This window comes from Acanthochromis polyacanthus, chromosome 14 (assembly GCF_021347895.1).
Source record: "Acanthochromis polyacanthus isolate Apoly-LR-REF ecotype Palm Island chromosome 14, KAUST_Apoly_ChrSc, whole genome shotgun sequence".
NCBI lineage: Eukaryota > Metazoa > Chordata > Actinopteri > Pomacentridae > Acanthochromis > Acanthochromis polyacanthus.
In genome coordinates, this window is record NC_067126.1 from 15,515,248 (window position 1) to 15,531,389 (window position 16,142).

A 16,142-nucleotide genomic window follows, 5' to 3' on the forward strand; every position below is an offset into this window, starting at 1 on the left:
TGTGGTCAGACAAAACAAAAATCGAGCTGTTTGACCACAATGCCGAGCAATATGTTTGGAGGAGAAAAGGTGAGGCCTGTGACCCCAAGAACACTATACCTACTGTCAAGCACGGTGGTGGTAGTATTATGCTGTGGACTTGTTTTGCTGCCCATGGAACTGGTGCTTTACAGAGAGTAAATGGGATAATGAAGAAGGAGGATTACCTTCAAATTCTTCAAGATAACCTAAAATGATCAGCCCGAAGGTTGGGTCTTGGCCACAGTTGGGTGTTCCAACAGGACAATGACCCCAAACACACATCAAAAGTAGTAATGGAATGGCTAAATCAGGCTAGAACTAAGGTTTTAGAATGGCCTTACCAAAGTCCTGACTTAAACCGAATTGAAAACATGTGGACAATGCTGAAGAAACAAGTCCATGTCAGAAAGCCAACAAATTTAACTGAACTGCACCGATTCTGTCAAGAGGAGCGGTCAAAGATTCAACCAGAAGTTTGCCAGAAGCTTGTGGATGGCTGCCAAAAGCGTCTAATTAAAGTGAAAATGGCCAAGGGACGTGTAGCCAAATATTAGCATTGCTGTATGTAAATTTTTGACCCAGCAGATTTGATCACTTTTTCTGTTAACCCATAATAAAGTCATAAAAGAACCAAACTTCATGAATGTTTTTTGTGACAAAGAATTATCTGTTCCAATCACTGCGTGCCTGTACAGGGCTGATGAATGGTTGGACGCTCATCCCATTCGGCCGCATATGGATGAATAAACACAATTTTTTTTTTTTTGCCTTTTTATTGTGATGGTCACAGTGAAGAGCGACAGGAAATGGGGAGAAGAGTAGGGGGAAAACATGCAGCAAAGGGCCACGGCAGGAATCGAAGCCGGGCCGCTGCGTCGGAGACCAGCCCCTGTACATGGGTCGCCTGCTTAACCCGATGAGCTATACGGGCATCAGGCGCCCAATAAACAAAATTATTTAATAAATAGCAACGCACCGGCCCAGATGTGGACCGCCCCTTCGGTCAAACGACCGAATGAAATAACGTTCAATCCGCCCCTGGTATCACCTCAATGCAAAACATGTTACTGTTATCACCAGAGCTAACGTTAGCTATGACAGCCCTGGTACTGGCAAATGGTGTAGCCAGCTCAAAACATACCACTTTTCAAGACACTGAAAGTGCTTGAGGGTACAAAAAGTTTTTCACTCATGTCCCACCATTAGTTTTAAATGAATTAACATTCTTCATGGCTGGACTCTGATTCAGGTGCAGGTCTAATTTATATTCAAGCTACTACTGGCTAGGGTCCAGTGTCATGATCTTGTGTTGCAGTGTGTACGTCTTATAAATATGACCAGTGTTATGGCTGCTGTGAATGTGACAACAGCACTGCTGTGCTCTGAAACCCATTCATTCCCACGGTTTACAGCTGCACCAGACAAAACATATGCACTTGTCCACATAGCTCAAAGCTCTATCGTCCATAACTGTCCTTGAGCAGTGCATAGGACTTGACAGTGAGCACAGAGCAAACTGTATCTGAAAAGTCCTTTACGACTTGTTCATGGTGTCCACAACCCTGGACACCGACCAGTGGGGACAGCACACAGTTCAATTCATACTGCACTAGGTATGAATTGGTATCATAAGCAGATTGTTGAACTGGAATGCCTCTGAAAAGTTTGGTGTGGGTTCGAAGTTTTTACATAACAAAGCCCATCGTTATAGTTTAGGTTGTAGCACTGTGTCCATAAATATTCTTGAGGTGTGCCAAACACCATGTGCAGATGTAGCTTCAAATTTCTAGAAAGCTGAGAACTTCCAACTGTCGTTGGGCACTGTTGATGAAATGTATTTATAAATTAAATGCAGCTCTTACTACAAGTCTTACTACTTCATTTAAACTTCCCACTATCAACAATTTGTCTTGGTCATTGATCATGTGTTTTCCAAGAACACATACAGAAAACCACAATTTCGGCTTCATAGTTTCTAAATACATGAGGGTGCGTAGAGCCCAACATTTGTGTATGCATGGTGACAAATCTACACATGGAATGCTTATAGTAGTATGCATGTGGAGAATACGTAGATATAACCTACTGTGTATATATGACTGAGATATTCAAACAGACTCAAAGGTAGTAAAATGCTGTTACAACGACAAATATGTGTCTGTGGTGTCTGCAGCTGTCAGTGTAAATGTACACATGGGAGAACAATCAAGGCTTAACAGAATCCATGCAGACTCTTTGTCAGATCTGATCACAAGGGTGGTCCGCATTGTCACCACAGGACAAAAAATTTGTATGTCTGTTATCTCTATAAGTAGATCTACACAGGGTGACCATTTTTTCGACACAATTCTTGCACCATCCATCTTTCTCAGTGGCATGCTATACCTGTTCATGGATCTCTCTTTGATCTGTTTTCTTTGCAGATTAATTCATGGGCTACTGTGTCTCAGGTGGTAGAGTGGGTCGTAGAGCAGGTTGTCCACTCGTGTTCTAAAATGTACACTACTAGATTGTTTGTTCCGATCCTTTGATACAATCTATAGGGGTATACAGAGAAGATCTCGTTTGGATTTAATGAATTATTTTGTCAAGACTAGAAGGCCTCTATCATCTTAGTTTCCTCGTTCCCCATGTTGAAGTGCAATGTTTTGTTGACCAATACATTCCCAGCCTCCTCCACAGCAAATTCAGAGCTCCATAATAAAATCACCTTGCTTCCTTCTTTCAGAAAGGACACTTTGTCAGATTCAACCTTTTTTTTTTTTTTTTTTTTAGAATGACATACATTTGTGTTTAGCAGTGATTCTGGTCAAGTGATGCTCTGGAACTATGTGAGCAAGAATGACACAGACAGTCCCTGAGATCACAAACCTCCCAGCATAGCCTAAAATTCACAATATTCAAATGAACAGAGACACAAGGAGACCAGTTAAAAGGGCCACATTATACAAAATTAAGTTTACACAATTTTAACGTGCAATTATGAACAATCTGTGTTCTACAGTTCAACATGATATGCGAAATATCCATTCCCTTAATTATTTCTTTCTTTACGGATTAGAAAGTATGTCTCTGAGTGAACAGTTCAGGTTTGTGGTTTCTTGAGATGTCATGACAAGATGTGCATCGCTTCCAGCAGGCTCCTCGTCCTCCTCCACCGACTGAACAGAGTATATGCAGAGGTGTCCTGCAGCCCTGTTTGTAAAATTAGGAGTTATGATATGGAACCTTTAAAAAGGAGGACGTTGGCGAGATTTGCGGATCTTTAAAGACTGGTGTAGCAGCGATGTGGTGAACATGGAGCGGCAGAATGAATGAACGTTGCCTCAGTTATGAAACACACTAAGTGGGTGGGCTGGACTTAAGCAGAAAAGACTGGACATAAAAGGGCCTTGTGATGACAATTTATTCCCATCAGTATTACTTTGGTCTTTTAGGCCCACTTCAAAAATCAAATGCCATTTTGAGGTGTTGAAATAAATGATGCAACAACTGTGGTTGTTAAACAGTAAAAAGTAACTAAGGAGCATAACAATTTGCTGCCATGAATGATTTTGGGGTTTATTTGTTTTTTTTTTTTAAATTACAGGCCTGTATGGGTACAATTTTTACTTACAAATGCAACAATGCTAAAAAGAAACTTCGACACAGTAGTGTTCTGCAAAGAAAACATGTAGGTTAAATTGCACCATTACTTTCAAAACACCAAAATACCTTCTCCATCAAAGTACCTGTCTCCATCCATCCTTCTCAGTTGCAGGCTCTCACAGCCTGCCTATTGCTCTGTGTCTGTACTAAAGGTGGACAACATTGACAACACAAATGAAGGCTTTGTGGCCCTGAGTGTGCCTTCAGTACTCTAGGAGTCAGGAGGTCAGGATGGTGGAAGGTGGGGTGAGAAGGTTTAGGGGTTGACAGGGAGACATATTTGTGGGGGACGTTGAGTTTGGTGACAAGGCTTCGGTTGTTTCACAAACTGGGGAGAAACAACCCTGACATTATGATATTGTGCAAATACATGCAGCGTGCCATGTTGACCTGTTCACCTCTGCTGCAGCCTTCAGGCGAGAGAAAGCCTGAGAGAAAATACAACTTATAATTTGGTAATAGCATTTACAAGCAAAACTGATGCTATTTTGTCAGAGTTGCCCATTTGTAAAACTACATGTCAGTGGTGTTGCTGTTGTCAATCAACTTGAATCCGTCTTCAGTTCTCAGTGACAAAAAGTAAAACATACACTGCTTCCCAGCTCCATTTAATCCATCTTTAGATACTGACAAGAATCGCTCCCTTATTGGTTACTCCATATTTCACCTTTGTCTCTGCAAACTGCTTGGATTGTCATTATTAACCCAGCAGAGTGACAAAAAGTAGAAAAAGACCAAAAATTAAAGCAGCGATCCATTAAGAATATCTGGATTAATGAAGTTTTTTGCTCATTAGTCCTCACAAATATGCTTTCAAGTTGCAAAGCCCCTTTACTCCTTCAGTAATCCGCCTGTGAGAAAGAGCTTGCAGTGAACACAGTCCATGTTACTCCAAAGGTCAAAATGTCACGTAGGGTTGTAGGGAGAAGTAAACAGGGGTGGAGAAAAGCCTCCTGTCTTAGGGGGCCCACAGCATAAATCCTTAGAATAAGAGTGCCTCTACGTGATCTCTTGAAGCTGAAACAAAGGGCCAGGCTTTAATCGGCAGTAACAGAAATCTTACTTTGTTACCCTAAGTGGACAGTTGTAAGCAACGTTTTTTTTCAGAAGCAAAAATCTGTGATAGGTTCAGAAACTTTCCATACATAATTCTCAAAGAATTCCATTGATGCAGGATATGTGAGTGATCAAAAAATCTATCATCAATACATGTAGTGTCTTCCTCCCAGCCAGAAAGCCAGATACAAGCGATCCCAAGCAAAGGAATACCTGGCCCCAGGCTATGAATAGTCGTAAATTCATTAGTGAATGCAGACCAGGCTGATTTAGAAGAACGAATGCTATTGCGGTGATAAACCAGTTGACCCTGTCAACTTGACAGCTGTCATGACCTCAACCTGTGGTGGTATTAGATGTGGGAGGGCAAAGGGACAATATTTGTTCAAGCTGATAACCAGGGGTTGCAGAGGTTGCCTCTTTGTATGTGTGTGTGCATATATATTTGTGTTTGTTTATTGTGCATGTGTGACTTTGGGAAAGAACACATGGAAGAGAGCACGGTTATATATACAAACCTGTATGAAAGCATACTCAGCAGTGGATTTATACCTATACTTGAGTGACTATTGATGCGAAAAGTACAAATGCACGTGCAAATACACACATCAATAATGTGATTTTGTATGAAGTGAGTGTGTGGCCCAGAATACAGCCATGAACAGCAGCATGCTTAATGGCCTGCAGCCCTGGCTCAGCATCATTAACATTCCAAATGTGGAGAGTTTGGCATGCATTTGGAAGCATGACAAGACAGCTACACATCTTTCTCCCTGCTCGCAGCACAGACTGTCATTTGTCTAGAGAGGTACAGGCTCCACCAAGAGGACTTAAAATAAACCTCAGTGGCTTCAGATCATTCGTAACAGATCATCCCTCTTGTTGTCCGCCTGCTTGTCAGTCACACACACCATAATATTGATTTGTTTTCTCCCTTTTTCTTCATAGAGTGATGTTCTGCTGCTGCTCCTGCTGACTCATCCATCCTCCTACAGGTAACAAGTTATTTACACTGATCCCTCCCTAACATGCTATTTGCCCTGCAGGCAAACAAATCTCATTGCGCTCCTTGGCAGATCTTTACAGACACATTTAGAGCAATTATCTGCCTGATATTTTACGGGGACATGTGATGTGTTTTGATGGAGCCTTGCAGAAACATTACTTGAAATGTAGCCGTTGGTAGGTGTTGGAAGAGACATTCAGTCAGGCAAGCCTTATGCTGTTGCATAAAGTGTTGACAAACTGCTCCTGACATTATTGCAATTGTATACCTACCTTGAGAAACAGAGACATTGCAGGGAAAAACAGCTCTGATGTAACAGACTGCCTGGCTGCACTCATGCACCGCAGGAATGTTTGCAGTGTCCTAACACACTTGAATGCACACATGTGCACAAATATGCAAGCTAAAATGCCATTATATGCCTACACGTGCAAACATACATAAACAGACACTGCAGCCAAAAAGGAATCAAGCTGGTATGTGAAGGTCTGTCAGCTGGCACCCACTATGGCTGCCACTGAAGCTGTTACTCAAAGTTGTAATTACTGATCTACAGCTACAGCTTATTAGAGGTACTCACTCCTGAAAGGCAAGAGAAGATAGAGATGTTTTATGCTTCAACCAGTATAGACGAAGACTGAAGTATGCGCGTGTTTTTCTGGCAGTACCGAGGCACTTCTGCCCCACCCTTTTGTTTTGGGTGGGTGTCGGCCCAAAGAAGCTCCAAGCAGAAAGAAACAACAGATTCAGACATACGTCCAACCCATTTTCCACCAAGAGAAAAACACACACAGAGTCTTAACAACATCACGCAGAAAAGAATTTAAAGTTACAAAATATTTAAGAAAACATTTTATTTCACATAAACTGTACAGATTTATTTGACTAAATGATTCTTAGACATGAACTAAAAATAACTTTCTTATTAAATAGAAAACTGAACAAAAAATAGAATTAAAGATGAAAAATGAAGTGTTGCTTATTGTACAAAACAGAGAATGAAAATAGAGCTAAGAAATGAAAATCATATATTGTACCCTGATACAGTGGTAGGCCTTTTGCAGATGATCAAAAACAGTATTGTACACAGTAACTCGATGGCCTTGCCATCTAAGTACAATAACTAAAATCTTGGCCTCTTTGGTTCCATTAATTAGGTAAAATACATCTGAAACAAAATTCAATTTATTTCTATAAAAATAACTTTTCAATGGCAGTTTTTGTTTCACTAATCCCGCAACTTTTCAGTGCAAACATCACAACAATCATTCGCTTTGGAAGGGAAGCGAAAGATTACATTTCAAGTATTGATAAAGAGTTGAGGACAGAAGAGAGAAAGGAGAGAGACAGAGAAAGAGAAAGGTGGAAAGAGAATTCAGTCTAATAGAGCATGTTGAGTAAGGGTATAGGTTACTATACATTGCATAGCTCATGTGGCACTTATTTAGCAATAGGACAGGACACTCAGTACCCCTTGGAAGGCATTTCTTTATACAAGTGCTATTCAGGGTGTGCATTTCAGTTTCTGCAAGTGCTGCACTGCACTGTGGCGACCCACTGGGCCGAAACTAGAGTCTCCGTGTCCACAGACCCACTTCTACTGAGCCTTAAGGGAAGGAGACAGCAGTTCTTTCTCTGTCACTCCCAGTGCACAAGTGAAGTGCACTTATGAGATCTATCTTCACCTGGTTGTCATGGTAGCAGGGCCTGCAGAACTCTTGACAGGCAGGAAGCTGAGTTTGAGGCCCAGAGTCAACAGCAAGAGTGACAACAACAACAGCAGCAGTGGCAGCTCTGTGGGGGACTTTCTTTTGCCACTGTGCTGCTGTGGAGTCTATAATCCTGCAAGGAATTAAGCGCTGCCAGTCTAATTCCACCAGAGAGGACAGTCAGACTGTGTCTGTCTGCATAGTAGGGAAGTGCTGGTGTTCTGAATTGTATAAGCTGATGAATTGTCAGTGCTTTATAAAAACAAAAGTCTGTCATGTGCTTAAAGTACTTAAGAGGGTTGTGGGAGCAGGGTTGGGAGTGTGGGCGGTGAAGCCAATCTTGTCATTGGCTGATCTTGTCACTTTCCTTAAGCGCTTTTTATCTTCATTCAAGAGGAGATGATGGGCCATTATTTTTTGACTAGAAATGGCAAACTAGAGAAAAGTATCATTTGGTGATTATCATTCCCTTCTCATCCCATCGCTGACCAGTTGTTGCCAAACAAACAAAACAGGACAACAAGCATGTCACTCAGTTTCATAAATACACGCACTCGAGGCAAAACGTGCAAACACACGCATGCACACATGGACACAACACTGATACTTGCGCTGGCCAGATTGTACCAGTGTGTGTTGCTTACACATACAGTAGGTATAGATAGTATATTATATATGTGTACCGTACAGTAACGTCCTGTTTGTACAAAAGGCCCCTCTGACTGTTCCAAGTTCAGATAATGAAGGATCAATGGGGACTCAAGCACAGCCACACTCCTCCACAATCATGTTGGGCACATCCCTCTTGACGATGTTGTATTCATCGTCAAAGTAGAGCATGGACATAGTACTGAGCTTGGTGGGGATGCAGCAGGAGTTGACAGAGCCTGGGCTCATCCCTCTCATGCGGTACTGGTTAACTACTGCAGTGTGGAAGGATGACGCTGATCCCGGCACGCCTGCCATGTAGGCCGGGCAGCTGCCCTCACAGTAGTTGCCATAATAACCAGCTGGTGCAATGATCCAGTCGTTCCAGCCAATAAGACGGAAGTCTATGTAAAACTGCTGCCGACAGCATAGGCCCCCACTAGTGCCGTCACACTCCAGCCCTCGCTTACGAATTCGATGTTTTCCGTCCACCTGCCGTGCGCGCACCACCAGAAAGGGTCGGTGGGACGGGTCACCTGGATCCACCAGCACTGGAGCCACACCAGCTGTCTCACAGCCTTCACAGTGGACCTCCAGGTCCTGTCTCCGGCTGCCTTTCCCAAACACAGCCCTTACTGCCTCAGAAAGGGGGAAAGTATGCCAGCCACTGCGTTTCAGATCCACCCGCTTCTCCACCAGGGCCCAGCGGCCGGTTCCCCGTCCACCACCACCTCCTCGACCTCCTTCTGCACTGCTCAAAGCCCCAGCCTCCTGGTAGTGGATCTTCACTGTCACCTTCCTCCGGAGGCCCTTCTCTGGACCAGCTGGCAGCACACGGAAATACAGCCACAAGTTCGCCTGGGACACATATAGGTTCTGGTTGCCCTCATTAGAGATGAGGAAGTAAAGACCGGATTTGGAGGATGTGTTCTCATCTGTTGGAGACAGCAAAGACAGACCACAGGCTCATTATCAATTCACACACTTTATTTATCCAAGTAAAAAAACGTGACATATGTCACAGTTTGGATGAAAATCAAGTAATCAGTGCATGCTTATACTGAGTTGGAAGACTCATAATTGACCTTAAAAATGATAGTTTGTCTCTTCACATTAAAGATGTACTGCTGGGAATTTTCTCGACCTCTCTGATGCATATTATAGTTTTCATCAGCAGATAGAGTTCAGTGGTATCACATGCCCCAAGTATGAAATTACATTAATGTGGCATCACATCTGATCCAAGAGTGATGAGGCAGCCAATTTAACAAGACACCCAGTAATCACAGGTTATGTGACCATCTCACTGAAATGAGCAAACAGTACTGGCTTTTGTCGGCCATGACATGTGGCTGAGAGGTTCTTAAAATTTCCATTAAGTGGACTTTGCGCCAAGATGCAGCAAATTTCTGTACTTTCAAGAGAAAGGGCTATAGGCTGCCTTCTTCACAAATACAGACACACATGCAAACATACACACACAGTTGCTTACACTGAAAGCAAAAATCACCCAAAGAAGGGCACGGCTTTGTCTTTAAAGATCTGTTTTCCCCTTGTTTTCATTGTTCACCCACAATCACTGAGTCAGGTGGCCTCTGTGGCAGCTCCTGATAGGCCAGCTGTGACAGGCCAGCTCTGGGATCAGGCCCAGTTGGCTTCAGGTCCAGCTTTGTAAGTGACAGGGCCAAAGAGAGAGAGAAAGAGAGGGAGGAGAACGGAGAGGAGGATGATTGAGGAAAGGAGGAAGGATGCAAGTAGAAAAGTTGGGAGAGTGGTGGACACAGCCAAGGCCTCCAGGGGGTTCACCGAGTTCACTGTTAGTGCCCAACCCGGACCCCACCCCCTCACCCTACCCCACCCCTTTCCCCCTTCTTCCAGTGGGAGCACCCAGAGAGTGACAGCACAAAGCCCCCTGTGAGGCACTGGGAGACAGCCGCGCTGCAGCCCAGCATTGAAACGCGTGGCTTTCCTGCAAAAAGCATGATGAGGCAAAAATAAAAGCCATTTACATGACACTGGCCACTTTCTAAAGCAGCACAATGAAGAGATCCCGGGTGTCTGAAGGTGGCGCTGGGTTCTCCCTTGGAGGATTTTTTTCTTTTTTATTTAAAGCCTAATGATGTCTTCCAAATTACCCCGAGGTAACTTGAAAGGTTTCTATTTCAGGAGATTTGGTACAATGTGCTCAAGCAGAGCAGTGTCTTTGAAAGCGGCTAAATTACTTTGTTTGCCGACTGATTAGTGTGTGTCACTGTCAACAGGTGGCCACCAAAGACGGGCCCCCTCTTTAAGGCGCCTCACGCCTCTTCCTCCTGTAAACTGCAGCTTTACATTTACACAGGGACCTGTTCAGACCAGCACTCCTCTCTGTAGCATGTCAGCTGGCAGCTCAAGCACTGTGCACACACACATTTGCATCCACCCGTGCATAGACACACATCCATCTCTGCAGCAAGCAATACAGCAAATATCAGCCTTCTTGTACCAAAGCCCGTGGGTGAAGTATCACAGTGCAAATCGAGTATATGCTGAAATCTAGCTGAAGTAAGCAGCATTGAAAAATCAGCTAAACAGCAGTTTTGCCTGTGACTTCTGTAAAGGCCCCCTAGGGCTACAAGTAACTAACCTCACCTCATTCAACGCATTCAGTGCAATCTTGCGTGTCTCAACAGCTCTGAGTTTAAAAAAGGGGGCATCACACAGCAATGAGAACTCGGTGACAGTGATAAACAGGCAGCTAGCAAACGTGGGAAATAAAACTGATCAGGACTCTGTGAAGCTGCTTTTTTAATCAGTCCTAGTAATGCAGTTTGGTTCCAGTATTTGTATTATCCCAGAATACCCACACCATATGCTGTTAAAGCCTTTCCTACAAAGAGCTAGAAGATGCAGCATTGACAGTTATAGCATTTTCACAAATATCTGTAAATATGACAACAAATGATGCTATTACACAGTCGCTAGTTGCTATTTGTAACTGAGCTTTAAGTAAATTATAATTTTGATACTGATAAATCTGCTTTAGATTGTCTATTAAATCTCCCAGGATGACAACAAATTGCTTGTTTTGTCAAACAATTAAGTCCAAAGACTTTCCTTTAAATAGCCTGTTAAAAATGACCCAATTGTTTCTGTCAATTAGCAGTTTGATTAATTGACTTTGGCTCCAATTCAAAACTCTACTTGGCAGCTTTTAGAAAACATCAGGAACAATGAATGAAGATGCAATAATGATTACTAACAAATACATAAAACTACAAATGTGCTACAGCCAGAGTAGGAAACGCAAACAGAAATTGAACTTAAACTGTGTAATCTACAGCTAACAAACCAATCTCAGATGAAAGTCACTTCAGTAGCTGCGTCAGAGCTCTCAGTAATGACCCAGGGGACAGAGCTTGCCAGTCATCCATGAAGCTGTAAAGGTCCAATTTTCTCAGCATTTCAACAACCTCTCAAATGATTTCTTAAATTTCCAGTGCTTAGGTAAATGGAAACGGGAACATCTGCAATTCCATCACAACTGCCATGCTCCATCTGCTGATGAAGACTGTGGCATACCATCAACAGCTCTGCAACCACTATTAAACAGACCTTTAGGTGACAAAAGTATGTAATGTTAAAATGCAGTATTTGACCCAGTAGCTACTTGGGGATGAATGAATGATTCCCTGAGCTGTGCACTTAACATCACTCTGTTTTTGTCAGCTTCAACATCATTTCTACAATATTTTTTTTCATTCAACTTTGATCATATAGCTCCCTATGTTTTAAGAGCATATACCAACATGCCACATGACTTTTAAAGGGCTTATTGTTCTCTTTATCCAGTGCTACAAACAATTTGGAGCTGGCCCGGACACGCCTAGCCTGACCCGACAGTGGAAAAGTTGCTAGTGATTATCAGCAGGCAGGACACCTGGGTGGGCTCTGGTGGATAAAGAGCTGCTTCAGCGTGTCTCCACCTGCGCCACTGAGTTGTAGAAGAGGCCATGGAAGCAAGAAGGCAAGCAGAGTGCTCCAGAGCTCATTACTCAAAGCCGCTGTCGACAAGACCACACGTCATGGAAGGATGAGGACTCGGCAGAGCGTCTGTGACTCTAACATGAGCAGGAGTGTGCACACACATGGTAGCCATCCCTCAGGTCTGAGTGCCAGCTCTCCAGGAATTCCTCATAGAGGGAGAAGAAGTGGGGGGGATGGAGAGGATGGAGGTTTAGGGTTGAGGCTGTGGACTTTTGGCCAGAGGTTCAAAGCCACAACAGCACTGAACTTGGAGCTGTTAAAGCTTTACTGCAGAGGAATTTCTAATAACACTGTATAAATCATTTATAGCACCACAAGCTATACAGTAGCAGCCTGGCCACTGACTGAAATGCACCCTTGTGAGTGAATGTGGAAAATGTCTGGAGTGAGTCCAGGATAGCCATGACTGACAGCTCCTCATGAAAGAGTTGTGTCCTGGAGTAAACCTGCCAACCCGATCCTCAGAGGAACCAGGCCGAAGTTAATGACCTCCCATAATGAAGTCTTAATTCCGAGTCTTGGACCACTTGCCACAAGTTCACTGGGTCCAAACAGCTATAGCGAGCAATCGAGAAGCACCGATCTAAACTTCTCCATCGCCCCCTCTCTTTTGCCCTCCCTTCTTCCCTGCCTGTGTTCCCCGCTCCGCTCCCGTGGATACGGGACACCGAATCCCTCAGTGAGAACCCATGGGAGCATGTCAAGGGAGAAGGGAGATTGGCATCATCTCTCTCACCTGCCCGGGGCCACTTGGCAGACCTCTTACCTCTGTACTACCGCAACCAGAGATAAGAAGCTGCAGTTAACCCTGTGCTGAAATGAGGCAGAGGAGACAAGCTGACATCCCTGCTCCACACATGCACAGAGCACAAAAACACCTATCCACATCCATTTGCTGGGTTGCTGTTGGCTAAACATATGCCAACCTCACCCCCAACCCTCCTTGTCCTAAAACAACAATTCAGGCTCCCTCATACTTGTGGGACAAGCTCCCCTGGCTTCAGAGCTTTCTGGAGACCTTGCCTCTGAGCCATGCCCCGGCTGGCATCATCCGATCTGGGGGGCGTGAGCCAGCTGGCCAAGAGGCAGACGGGGTCTAGGGAGCAGGGACCCAAGCCAGCTCCATGGTACAATGCCACACAAAAGCTCAAAGGTGTGAGGAAGAATAGAGCTAGAAAAAAAAACAGAAGTAGAAGAAGAAGAAGAAGCAAAGGAGCCCAGCGAACCTTTGTAATGACAAAAGCATTCTTCACAACGCTGTTATATGGGCACACACACACTATCGCCCCCCACCACCCTCATCAATACCATACCCCTCCACCCACACTCCCCCAATCCAACCCTGCATGGACTCAAATGTCTCATGCATTATTCTAAGCAATTTCTTTTGTTTTCCCTGTTTTTTTCTTCTCTACGTTGACATGTTGTGTTCAGCAGGAACACATAGTGCTCTTATAATAATTGCCTGGCTTTTGTTCCCTTGTCATGAGGGTGCTCAGATCATTCCCATTGGAAGACAGGACCTAGCAGTTCATTCAGGCTAATTGTACCAGCAGGGCCAATAGGAAAAGACAGAATTGTGTGTGTGTGTGTGTTAAAAACATCCTATTTTGGGGTCTTTAACTGCATATTTTCTTTTTGTTAAAATAACAGTTTGTGTCAAAGACAATATTCCCACTGTGCTAACTGACAATTATTGGATTCTGTCAAGTGCAGATGATTTTAGGTGCATGTGACAGAGAGAGCCTGAGTGTGTAGGGAGGGGGTGTGTGTGAGAGAGAGGAAAGAGCGAGGAAAGGGTGTTCTCTTTGGACTTCTGAGAATTAGTTAGATACACATTCTTAGAGGAAGGGATAAATGGCCAATTGAAGGACTTTGTCCGTATTTAAAAGAGGGCTTTATACATTGGAGTATTGAGTGTGAGCTCAGCTTTAGTGATGAAATTGGATTCAGAGGTTCTTTTTATCCCCTAGACAACACATAGGGGTAATTTAAGGACTCTTTCTTTAGTTTCATTTCTTTTTAATTTCCATCGGGCTGATACAGGATTAACAGCCACTGGCTTGAGGCAGGAGGGAACTGTGATGCAATAAAATGATGAAAATGATGACTGCTCTGGATCCAATTAGTTTATGGCTATTGTTATGACGATTTCGTCTATTGTGTCTCTGCTGGTTGGTCATATCGACGGGATAAGCTTAAAAACAACATTTAATCTGTGAACGAAATTGCTTTTAGGTTATTAACTCACCTGGTTCCTGCACTGCTTATTACATGAAGTTAGACGGTGAATGGGTTCATCCAGAGGTCAATTTAGACATGTGCAATGAATTATTGATTATTACCTGACTCGGCAAAGCTGATAATCTCAGAGGTCTCCGCTTGAACCTCGTTGTTGAAGGCAGCCTGCCCTTCAAAGCTGGGGATCTCCACCCGGCCGTCTTCTCGGACTTTACCGGCGTGCAGCCTCCTCAGCGCCGTGACCATCGCAGCCTTCGGGATGGGATGGGTGATGTTAGGTCGGTCTCTCATCTGTAGCCTGTTCAGTATGTGCCTCTTCACCGCCTCTAAGAAGTCTATGTTCACCCGCTCCGACTGATCAGGCGCCCTGAGGCCGCAGGACGCACACGACTCCTGGGGCGAACTCTGAGTCTCTGTCCCGGTCACCGAGCTGCAGCGCACGGACAGAACGCACGCAACTAAACAGGACAATGCAACACTGTATAAGCTCATTTTTCTTGCGATGAAAGAAAAACAGTGAAATATCAGCTTAAAACTACTGTTCATTTACAAATTTGCAAGTTCCTGGAGAACATCCACTGGTGCTCCAGAAGTGAGACACCTCAAGGAATCCGCAGAAGCCACCGAAACCGTTGTATTCCCCAAATATTCAAGAGTGCTACTGAAACTGGGAGGCGAATTTACTCCAGTCGTTATGCATTCAGCTTGTTATCCAGTAATGCTTCTTTCCTCTGCCCGAAATAAAAGTTCATCTCTGTAATTACGAGGCGCACACAGGAGTTTTGATTGTTGAAGCGCTTCTGTCATACCACATTTAGTTCAGACGTGTAATCTACCAAAATAAAAGAGGACAAGCGCAGTGCCACGCCGACGAATCTAAATAACCCCCCTGGGTGTCCAAAGGTGTTCCGTCCCCACTCTCCCATTCAAACAGCTGAGGATCCACTGCAGCTGCAGTCCAAAGGAGAATAACTGCGTTCGATAGGTCCCGTATCTTTTGTGTATGCGCCTGGGTACCGTGTGCGGTGCGCGCAGCTGTGGATGGCCAGTTCTCGTGCGTCCTGTAAGATGCTGCTCACTCAGACCCTTTTCTCCTTTTGCAATCACGGCAACAGGGGCTCTGCACACCCAAAGTTTTTATACAGGAGAAACCACGTGGGGATTTCCACCAACTGGACGCGAGGGATTAAGACTAGATACTACATCTCCAGAGTCACAGCCGCACCGATGAAACAAGGTTTTGTTATGGTAACACACAGCCCCGAAGAGGTTGCATGATTTTCCCGTCAAAGGCTTGGGTTATTTTACTTATAGCATGCAGTGTGAGACGTCACTTGATCATCCGACTTCAAAATCACAAGTCTAGAAATGCCAGCTTTCATGCCGATACTGTGTACAGTTCACACTCTTCACAGTAGGTTGTGGCAGTCATTGATGGATGTCAGATCACTACTGCCAGTCACATCTTCAAAATCAAACTTAAACTGCTATTTAAGAATAGATTTAGAGAAATATTACATTCTATACTGGATGCTTTCAGCCTCTTTAAATCACTCATGTATTAACGTTTATCAGAAATTCTTAAAGCGAACAGGTTCATTTAAGGTGAAAAATAACAATACATTTCAAAAGATGGATTTATAAGTAAATGAGTTGCTACTTAGAATCCAGTGAGTTCAGAACGTGTCAGAACGCAAATTACTGAACATACAGCGCCATCTAGCGACAAACACATTTTATTACACAGCTTGAAAAGTCAGTTCTGTAAACATCAACATTCAGACAAT

The 16,142-nt window shown here is 43.9% G+C and overlaps 1 protein-coding gene across 1 annotated transcript; it reads right to left on the minus strand.

Moving 5' to 3' along the window:
* Positions 1–6,568: 6,568 nt before the first annotated feature.
* On the minus strand, positions 6,569–15,531 carry inhbb (inhibin subunit beta B). Its single transcript, XM_022213808.2, has 2 exons — positions 14,460–15,531; positions 6,569–9,023 (listed from the first exon to the last, which is right to left on the minus strand). Exons 1-2 carry the CDS (start codon positions 14,899–14,901, stop codon positions 8,200–8,202), a joined length of 1,266 nt encoding a protein of 421 aa, XP_022069500.1. The 5' UTR covers positions 14,902–15,531; the 3' UTR covers positions 6,569–8,199.
* Positions 15,532–16,142: the final 611 nt, after the last annotated feature.

Bases quoted from the DNA above. Each gene is read 5' to 3' on its own strand.
- inhbb (XM_022213808.2), bottom strand. From the start codon at position 14,901: ATGAACAGTAGTTTTAAGCTGATATTTCACTGTTTTTCTTTCATCGCA. The intron at 9,024-14,459 runs GTAATAATCAAT...TGTCTCCAACAG, and splicing joins TATCAGCTTTGCCGAGTCAG to ATGAGAACACATCCTCCAAA.